General features: G+C 48.4%; 1 protein-coding gene across 1 annotated transcript; it reads right to left on the minus strand.

Annotated features, from left to right (window-relative positions):
* Positions 1-5,312: 5,312 nt before the first annotated feature.
* Positions 5,313-6,442, minus strand: LOC123748002 (Krueppel-like factor 12). Its single transcript, XM_045730207.2, has one exon. It carries the CDS (start codon positions 6,405-6,407, stop codon positions 5,328-5,330), a length of 1,080 nt encoding a protein of 359 aa, XP_045586163.2. The 5' UTR covers positions 6,408-6,442; the 3' UTR covers positions 5,313-5,327.
* Positions 6,443-11,107: the final 4,665 nt, after the last annotated feature.

Consider the following 11,107-nt stretch of genomic DNA (forward strand, 5'->3'; position numbering starts at 1 on the left):
GCTGGCTCTGGGCGTGTGTGCTACAGCTGGCTCTGGACGTGTGTGCTACAGCTGGCTCTGGACGTGTGTATAAGTTTGCGGAGCGTATTTTAATATATACTACAATGTTACTCTTGCCTAACCCGGGAACGACTTTCTAATAGTCTTTAGTATTTCCCCCTCAGAGAAAATATATCAATTATTTACGAAAAAATATAACCAGTTTTCCGGTAAACGTATTCAACGTATTATTGTAACACATTATTGTGACGTGTTGTGTTACTAAGTTCGTCTCCAATTGCGTAAGTCTCTCTACTAGAAAATAAGAGGTTATACATTGAGCTCGATCACGCGTCCATGTTCTTGCGAGTCCAATGTGCAATCTCCTTTATCTAGGGCGTTTAAAGCATGATTTCTGTCATTATTGGTAATATCAGGATGCCTTGGAGTATTTTATGTCGAAGTATATAATGGCAGACAATCTATAATCTTCTCTAATCAAAGGTGGCGATGGGTCTTGGCTATATCTTAGCCAATCACGTGTGAGTGGCCGCGATAATGATTGTATTGGCTGCATCATCAGAAGAAAGGAGCTGGAACCAATTTGAGGAGAGCATTAAGTTTCTCTGAGAACGCCATGACTGGCTATAACAGATTCATATTAGACTTGGGAGTCTTGAAACTCTGGTGGGTTTAGTGTGACTGTCAACTGGAAGAACATTTGTGTAGTGGAGGTAGGTGGATGTGCTGAGCAGTCGTGGAGGCAGGTGGTTGCACTGAGCAGTCGTGGAGGCAGGTGGATGTGCTGAGCAGTCGTGGAGGCAGGTGGATGTGCTGAGCAGTCGTGGAGGCAGGTGGATGTGCTGAGCAGTCGTGGAGGCAGGTGGATGTGCTGAGCAGTCGTGGAGGCAGGTGGTTGCACTGAGCAGTCGTGGAGGCAGGTGGATGTGCTGAGCAGTCGTGGAGGCAGGTGGATGTGCTGAGCAGTCGTGGAGGCAGGTGGATGTGCTGAGCAGTCGTGGAGGCAACTGGTTATTAAAAACTCGTGCAGCGATACTACCTCACTCCCTGCAGCATTTCACTGAGACAATGAAAAAAAAGCAGGAAGAATGACAGCGACGCGAAGCTGAGTCTCATGGAGTCTCATCTTGATGTGCGCTCATCTAAGCATTCCACCTGCCGACGGACGTACGTGTGTGTGTGTACTCACCAAGTTGTGTTTGCGGGGGTTAAGCTCAGGCTCTTTGGTCCCTCTGTGATAGTTCCAGAAGCCCCCTAGCCACGGAGAAGAACAAGAGCTCTGGCTTTTCGGTGTGTGTGTGTGTGTGTGTGTGTGTGTGTGTGTGTGTGTGTGTGTGTGTGTGTGTGTGTGTGTGTGTGTGTGTGTGTAGCGGAAACTATTCCCTACAGTCAAGGAATGAGCCAGGAAGTTCCTCTTCTTGGAACTGCGCTTCAGTGAAAGTGAGACAAATTCATTAGGAATTTAATGCAATGGAGAAATCTGCCTCTTCTCTCGATCTGCCACCCCGTAAAAAAAATACGTATACGCTGTCACTAATGTACATCACTAATATACACGCTGTCACTAATATACACAAAGTTCGAGCCCATTAGAGACAAAATCCGTGTCGATGCAAGACAAAACTTCAAACCATTACCAAGAAACATGCACTTAAACCCACCCAGTCTTTGAGTAAATTGAGCAAAAATCTGGTCACCTATTGAATTGATAGGCAATTGTCTTCCCCTCCTCCCCCTCCCCCCCCCACCACCACCACAACCCCACTTCTTCCCCCACCACCGCCGGATCCGGTGCTTCGGCCATCCGGTACCGGGTCACAAGGGCGATAATACTCAACCGGTGAAGCGCGCCAACTCGACCTTACGGTCTGGTGTGGAATATAAGGATAGGAGGGGGGGGAAGGGGAGGCACTCACGGCAATAATGTCTGCTGCACCGGCAGTTATTTTGTACCTTAATTACTGCCGTATGTATCACGACGGCAACACTTGTGATTAGACGCACGTTAAGGGTCGATGAAGGTGTTAAGAGCCTGTTCACAAGACGGCCTGGCTGTGACTCCAGTGAGAGGGGTGGGGGTGGGGGGGTGGGGGGGGTTTTAAATTGGGTCCGTCACATCAATATTACCCGGAACGTTGGCGATTATCATCCTGCCTTGAAATGGCTTCCTAAGGGCTTTCAATCTCGATATAAATGGAACTGCAATTTGCGAATTAAGCGACATACGTTTAAAACAAATACGCTTGACTGGTAGAGAAATAATTACCTCCGAAGATTAATTACTGTTCACTTAATTAAAACATTTGCTATAAGTTGTGTTTTGTGGATTTTAATAAGAAATCAGGTATATAAAACTATTCTCGTGTATAAAAGCTCAGGGCGAAAATGAATATCAGTGCCTTTCCCAACCCAATTATCCTAAAAGAAAATCTGAACACGTAAACAAAAGCCGAGCAATACATCCTTCACAGGCTGCTGCTGCTGCTGGAAATTCAATGAGTCTTTCGTGCTCCCTGAACGCCAAGGAAATGCAAAAATGCTGTTTCCAGCAGCCGCGAGACTCCGACAAGCAAACTAATTTTCCAGACTGTTAAGTCTCGTGTCTGCCGCAACTCATTTTTCCCCCATTCCAGGAGTGTTTAGAGTGGTTGAAGGGGGGGGGCGTACCCATTCCAGTATTGTTTATAGAAGTTGAGGGGGAGGGCATACCTATTCCAGGACTGTTTTTAAAGGGTTGGCCGAAAATTGCTCCCCCATTCCATGACTATTTATAGGGGGCTGAGAGACGGCTTTCCAATTTCGGGACAATATCAAGAAAATGAAGGGAGAGTGATCCCTTTTCCACGACTGTTTAGACGGGTTGATGAATGTCCATCCAGCACAGTCCTTCCACAACCAGACACCCCTTATTAGCATAGGGTGGGTCTAGAAGACTCAAACTGTCTCCACATAGGGGCAACTTGGAGAAATTCTAGCGTGACCCTAAACCCAGAGGTTCCTCCATTACTTCAAGTTAGTTATTAACGAGGCTCTTAAACTCTGGAGCTCGCTCCGACGCCAGACCAAAACGATAAAACACTAAGACTCTCTGGGCCTTCCTAGCAAGACTTGGCCCGCCACCACAGAGCGGCTGGGAGGTAATGGTGAGAATGCTTTAACACACACACACACACACACACACACACACACACACACACACACACACACACACACACACACACACACACACACACACACACACGCACACACAACCTGTTTTAACCTGTTGATTGACGGTTGAGAGGCGGGACCAAAGAGCCAGAGCTCAACCCCCGCAAGCACAACTAGGTGAGTAGGTGAGTACACACACACACACACACACACACACACACACACACACACACACACACACATCACGGGTATTAATAATGATAATCAAGGAGGTTGGGATAATGTCGCGTGTAATCCGATTCCAGGCACGTACAGGATTACCAAGCTGACAGAATAATGGAAATTTACCCCATTCCAAGCACAGCCTAGAATCACACCCCCAGGCTGGAATACTAGGGGGGCTGGCGGGTTGTTCCTGTGCATTCCAGCGAAAGAGTGGACACTATTAACCGACTGAAGACACCACAGTGATAGATCTTTCCCCTGAAACAAAAGGAAAATGATCCTTGTTTTATGAAAACACTGATAATCGTGTTTTTTTTCTTGATATAATATTAATACCCGGTATTCCATATATATAATATTGGTACCTGGTATTCCGAATACGGTATTGGTACCTGGTATGTATTGTTCTGAGTGTTACAACTTCGTGACCCAAAGGTGTCTACGATTAAGGACCTGGATCAAGAGAGAATTATGGAGAGGCTGCCGCATTACTCTGAGTAATTACACTGCATAAACTATTGCTCGTTTCAGGCCAACTGCAGTCGAGTATACTTCAGGTAAACCCTACATGACACGGTGGGAGCCGAGGTAAAGGGGGGGGGGAGGGTAAACAACGTATAAGAGGAATACCCATAAACTGGTAAACTTGGGTAAGGTATCAGGTTAAGTCAGGAGAGGCAAGGATGGGGAAACTCACCTGTCACCTCCCTCAATGTGAGGAGTGACAAGTGGGAGAATATCGCCAGTGGCACTCAGGGAGGTATAGAACATCACCAGTGGCACTCAGGGAGGTACAGAACATCACCAGTGGCACTCAGGGAGGTACAGAACATCACCAGTGGCACTCAGGGAGGTACAGAACATCACCAGTGGCACTCAGGGAGGTACAGAACATCACCAGTGGCACTCAGGGAGGTACAGAACATCACCAGTGGCACTCAGGGAGGTACAGAACATCACCAGTGGCACTCAGGGAGGAACAGAACATCACCAGTGGCACTCAGGGAGGTAGAGCATCACCAGTGGCACTCAGGGAGGTACAGAACATCACCAGTGGCACTCAGGGAGGTACAGAACATCACCAGTGGCACTCAGGGAGGTAGAGCATCACCAGTGGCACTCAGAGAGGTACAGAACATCACCAGTGGCACTCAGAGAGGTACAGAACATCACCAGTGGCACTCAGAGAGGTACAGAACATCACCAGTGGCACTCAGGGAGGTACAGAACATCACCAGTGGCACTCAGGGAGGTACAGAACATCACCAGTGGCACTCAGGGAGGTACACAACATCACCAGTGGCACTCAGGGAGGTACAGAACATCACCAGTGGCACTCAGGGAGGTACAGAACATCACCAGTGGCACTCAGGGAGGTACAGAACATCACCAGTGGCACTCAGGGAGGTACAGAACATCACCAGTGGCACTCAGGGAGGTACAGAACATCACCAGTAGCACTCAGGGAGGTACAGAACATCACCAGTGGCACTCAGAGAGGTACAGAACATCACCAGTGGCACTCAGGGAGGTACAGAACATCACCAGTGGCACTCAGGGAGGTACAGAACATCACCAGTGGCACTCAGAGAGGTACAGAACATCACCAGTGGCACTCAGGGAGGTACAGAACATCACCAGTGGCACTCAGGGAGGTACAGAACATCACCAGTGGCACTCAAAACTACATTTTTACAACTGTTAATTAATGCTAAACAAAGCACTACTCTCGGTGAAAGGGGTGAACCGGTCGTCGGGAATGTGAAAGTAGCAAATTAAGACAAGAGCGAAAGGAATGAAGCAGGGAAGGAGGATACTAAGGAATAAAAAAACAACAAGGGAAGGGGAGCTTGATTGTCGAAGAGACGAGGATGTTAAAATGAGAGCGAAGTCATTACATCTGAAATAATCATACATTAATAATTACAGCACACGCCCATTCCTTACCCTCATTAATCTTGGAAACCAAGAAGCAAGGCGAATCTATAGGGACCAATAAAACACTCCCATACGACAGGATCCCGAAAAAGAGGGTTATAGACAGGCAGCCATAACTGTCCCTTACGACAGTTAGTAGAAATAATTCCACTCTTACGAGTGACATTGGACTTACCGGTATGTGTACGTTGGTGGGCCTTGAGATGCGAGGACTTGGTGTAGACTTTCTTGCAGCCTGGGAAGAGACACTTGTGCACCCGCCGCTTGGCATCCGGGGAGGTGTCTGCCGCCCGCGGGTGCACGCCCACACTCATCCCTCGCACGCCCATAGTTAGGCTACTGCTGTTGTTGCTGCTACTCGTCTTGAGGGGCAAGGAGGTGGCGAAGGAGATAAACTTTGGCACTTGTGAGCGGGCGTGAACCTTGAGGAGTGTGTGGGTGTGTGTGACAGGCGAGGTCTCCGGGGAGGAGGGTGGGGTCAGTGTGGCGATGTTGGGCGCCGATTTGGCCGTCAGGAGTTTCGTCGCGCCGAAGAACGACGTGCTGGAGCCTCGTCGCGCACCGGATTCCAGCCGCGCGTCCGTCACCATGTCTTCGGACGACGCCCACGAGACGAGCGAGCGCCCGCGGGTAGGGCTCTGGTCGCCCACACTGACCGGAGCATCGAGGTCGCCCTCCAAGGAGGCGAGGGAGGAGGCGGAGGAGGAGGAAGAGGACACTGACACAGAATCTAAGGATCGTTCTGAACCACAGAGGTCGTCCTGACTTAAGGGGTCATCGAGGTCCTCCAAGGGTTCGTCCTTGACGATTACCTCATCGTCCAGAGGCTCGGTCTTTTCGCAAGCGTCGTGGTCAAAGTTTTCCCGCTTAATGTTCAGCTCGGCGTTGAGGGTCTCGGCCTTGACCTTCACCAGGAGGCGGGAGTTGCGCCCGCCCTTGAGGGGTCTGGTGAGCTTGTAGATGCGCAGGGGCTGCGCGGAGGAGTCGTGGCCGCAGTCCTCGTAGAAGGCCTGCCAGGGGGTGTCGACCTCACAGCTGCCAAGCTTGCGGCCGCCGCCCTTCACCCGAGGCTCGTCCTTCAGGTAACGGTCCATCTCGTAACAGTTCTGCAAGTATGGAAACTCAATTAGACTCGATACTATGGTAACATTATTCAATATTGACATATATGTAGTTCTGCATCACCCACAACAAACATGAAATTTGCAGCAATGAAGCAGACACTTTACACAAGTTACTTTTCATATGAAGACGATATAAATAGAAGATATATATATATATATATATATATATATATATATATATATATATATATATATATATATATATATATATATATATATATAAACAAAAAAGAGCAAGTGACCAAGGAGGCATTTCCTGATTTCCAATTATGTCTAACTAGCTGGGTGCAGACCGTTGCTCGGGTGACGGAGGCCGCATCTACACCACACACGACCTTCACTCCTGATTGTGGCCACACAATACGGCACAGACAGGAAACGGCACGGAAGACATCAACCCGACTTGAATTGACCCACCACCACCACCACAATCAGACAATCCGGAGAAAAAAGGACATAATCTGAACCTATTGAACGAAATTCTAAACACAATCGCAGCCCATGTTGCTGTTCTTTTTTTATCCAGGGAGTTACTCCATGACTCTAAGAGATCCGTCAATATATTGTTTACATCACGCGTGACGTTGCTGTTACAGTGCTCACGGTCGTCTTCCAAGGCCACTCGGCATTCAATCCCCGACCGTCCACAAGTGGTTGGGCACCATTCCTTCCCTTCCCCGTCCCTATCCCAAATCCTTATCCTGACCCCTTCCCAGTGCTATGTAGTCGTAATGGCTTGGCGCTTTCCCTCTGATAGTGCCCTTCCCTTCCGTCTATACAACAACAACACGCCTGCGAAAGATTACTAATTATCTTATACAATCTCATTTAAATGATGCCTCTGGGTGTACTGAGCATTAAGGAAATGTGTTAGTGGGTTGAGTGTGTGTGTGTGTGTGTACGTCAGCGCACGATGGCACGCACATGTTCAGTACGCGCTTGTGTGTGTGTGTGTGTGTGTGTGTGTGTGTGTGTGTGTGTGTGTGTGTGTGTGTGTGTGTGTGTGTGTGTGTGTGTGTGTGTGTGTGTGTGTGTGTATGAGCAGGTAAAAATACAACTTCAAAAGGGCAGGTGGGGTATGGTTAGTATGCTGGTAAGCGCCTTCACCGGCTTGGGCGGCGTGGCCAGCTGCTCCTGCCCTGACCAAGGTCACTCCTCCACCATCCTCAGCACACAGTACACACACTGCCACCATCCTCAGCACACAGTACACACACTGCTACCATCCTCAGCACACAGTACACACACTACCACCATCCTCAGCACACAGTACACACACTGCTACCATCCTCAGCACACAGTACACACACTGCTACCATCCTCAGCACACAGTACACACACTGCTACCATCCTCAGCACACAGTACACACACTGCTACCATCCTCAGCACACAGTACACACACTGCTACCATCCTCAGCACACAGTACACACACTGCCACCATCCTCAGCACACAGTACACACACTGCTACCATCCTCAGCACACAGTACACACACTGCTACCATCCTCAGCACACAGTACACACACTGCTACCATCCTCAGCACACAGTACACACACTGCTACCATCCTCAGCACACAGTACACACACTGCTACCATCCTCAGCACACAGTACACACACTGCTACCATCCTCAGCACACAGTACACACACTGCTACCATCCTCAGCACACAGTACACACACTACCACCATCCTCAGCACACAGTACACACACTGCTACCATCCTCAGCACACAGTACCCCATACTGCCACCATCCTCAGCACACAGTACACATACTACCTCCATCCTCAGTACACAGTTCACACACTGCTACCATCCTCAGCACACAGTACACACACTACCACCATCCTCAGCACACAGTACACATACTACCTCCATCCTCAGTACACAGTACACACACTGCTACCATCCTCAGCACACAGTACACACACTGCTACCATCCTCAGTACACAGTACACACACTGCTACCATCCTCAGCACACAGTACACACACACTGCTACCATCCTCAGCACACAGTACACACACTGCTACCATCCTCAGCACACAGTACACATACTACACATACTGGGGGCCTCGTAGCCTGGTGGATAGCGCGCAGGATTCATAATTCTGTGGCGCGGGTTCGATTCCCGCACGAGGCAGAAACAAATGGGCAAAAGTTTCTTTCACCCTAAGTGCCCCTGTTACCTAGCAGTAAATAGGTACCTGGGAGTTAGTCAGCTGTCACGGGCTGCTTCCTGGGGTGTGTGTGTGTGGTGTGGGAAAAAAAAAAAAAAAAAAGTAGTAAACAGTTGATTGACAGTTGAGAGGCGGGCCGAAAGAGCAAAGCTCAACCCCCGCAAAAACACAACTAGTAAACACACACACACACACACACACACACACACACACACACACACACACACACACACACACACACACACACACACACACATAATGGAATGCATTAGGAAGTGATGTGGTGGAGGCTGACTCCATACACAGTTTCAAGTGTAGATATGACAGAGCCCGATAGGCTCATGAATCTGTACACCTGTTGATTGACGGTTGAGAGGCGGGACCAAAGAGCCAGAGCTCAACCCCCGCAAACACAACTAGGTGAGTACAACTAGGTGAGTACACACACACACACACACACACACACACACACACACACACACACACACACACATACACACACACACACAGGTGATCAGGTGACAAAGATTAAGCAAGAAAGAGAAGGATGGGCGGACTGCATTTTTTTGTACTGTCGGAAAGCCTTTGACACAGTACCCCATAAAAGGCTGATGCATAAGCTGGAGAAACAGGCAGGAGTAACTGGTAGGACGCTCCAGTGGATAAGGGAGTACCTAAGGAATAGGAAGCAGAGAGTTATAGTGAGGGGTGAGACCTCAGAATGGCGTGAAGTCACCAGTGGAGTCCCACAGGGCTCTGTGCTTGGACCTATCCTTTTTCTGATATACGTAAATGATCTCCCAGAGGGTATAGACTCATTCCTCTCAATGTTTGCTGATGACGCCAGATTATGAGAAGGATTAAGACAGAGGAGGAAAGCTTGAGGCTTCAAGACCTGGACAAGCTGCAGGAATGGTCGAACAAATGGATGTTAGAGTTTAACCCAAGCAAATGTAATGTAATGAAGATAGGGGTAGGAAGCAGGAGACCAGATACAAGGTATCACTTGGGAGATGAAATACTTCAAGAGTCAGAGAGAGAGAAAGACCTGGGGGTTGATATCACGCCAGACCTGTCCCCTGAAGCTCATATCAAGAGGATAACATCAGCAGCATATGCCAGGTTGGCTAACATAAGAACGGCCTTTAGAAACTTGTGTAAGGAATCTTTCAGAACATTATATACCACATATGTCAGACCAATCCTGGAGTATGCGGCTCCTGCATGGAGTCCATATCTAGTCAAGCATAAGACTAAACTGGAAAAGGTTCAAAGGTTTGCCACCAGACTAGTACCCGAGCTGAGAGGTATGAGCTACGAGGAGAGACTACGGGAATTGAACCTCACTTCGTTGGAAGACAGAAGAGTTAGGGGGGACATGATCACCACATTCAAGATTCCCAAGGGAATCGACAGGGTTGATAAAGACGCTATTTAACACAAGGGGCACACGCACTAGGGGACACAGGTGGAAACTGAGTGCCCAAATGAGCCACAGAGATATTAGAAAGAACTTTTTTAGTGTCAGAGTGGTTGACAAATGGAATGCATTAGGAAGTGATGTGGTGGAGGCTGACTCCATACACAGTTTCAAGTGTAGATATGATAGAGCCCAATAGGCTCAGGAACCTGTACACCTGTTGATTGACGGTTGAGAGGCGGGACCAAAGAGCCAGAGCTCAACCCCCGCAAGCACAACTAGGTGAGTACAACTAGGTGAGTACACACACACAAGGTCTCGCGGCTGGGTGGATAGCGCTCGGGGTTAAGGGCTCGGGTTCGATTCCCAGCAGAGGAAGAAACAAATGGCTAGTTTACTTCACCTGACGCGCCTGTTCACCAAGCAGAAAACAGGTGAACTAGGAGTTAGATAGCTGCTAAGGGCTGCTACCTGGGGATGTGTGTTAATGAGATAAATATTTAGAGGATATGAAAGAAAAATAGGTCGGGAGTCAGTACATTAGACAACCGACGGTTAGAAAGGCGGGGTCCAAGAGCTAACACCTCGATCCTGCAGGCAAAAATACTAAACACACACACACACACACACACACACACACACACACACACACACACACACACACACACACACACACACACACACACACACACCTGAAAACTAACTCCAAAACATACATTTTTTTTTTAAGAAATATGCAACGAGGTTCGTTCCCGAGTTAAAGGACCTAATATTACGAGGATGAAGTAAAGGAAATGGACTTCACTACCCTGGAGACGAAGAGGTGGTGGCCGGGTACACGATAACGACATATAAGGTTTTTATCGTGAAATCGCAAAGAAGGCAAAGAAGGAATTGTTAGAAACCGTATTGGCGGGGAATTAGTCAGATTAGTCACGGAGATGTCAGAAAGAACTTCACTTATAGACAACTCTAACTTTGGACTGGGCTAGACGAAGGAGTGGCTGACGCTAACTACAGTTTCAAATGTAAACATTAGAAAAAAAGCGAGAGACTTGAGTCATTGTATAA

This window comes from Procambarus clarkii, chromosome 29 (assembly GCF_040958095.1).
Source record: "Procambarus clarkii isolate CNS0578487 chromosome 29, FALCON_Pclarkii_2.0, whole genome shotgun sequence".
Taxonomy (NCBI): Eukaryota; Metazoa; Arthropoda; class Malacostraca; order Decapoda; family Cambaridae; genus Procambarus; species Procambarus clarkii.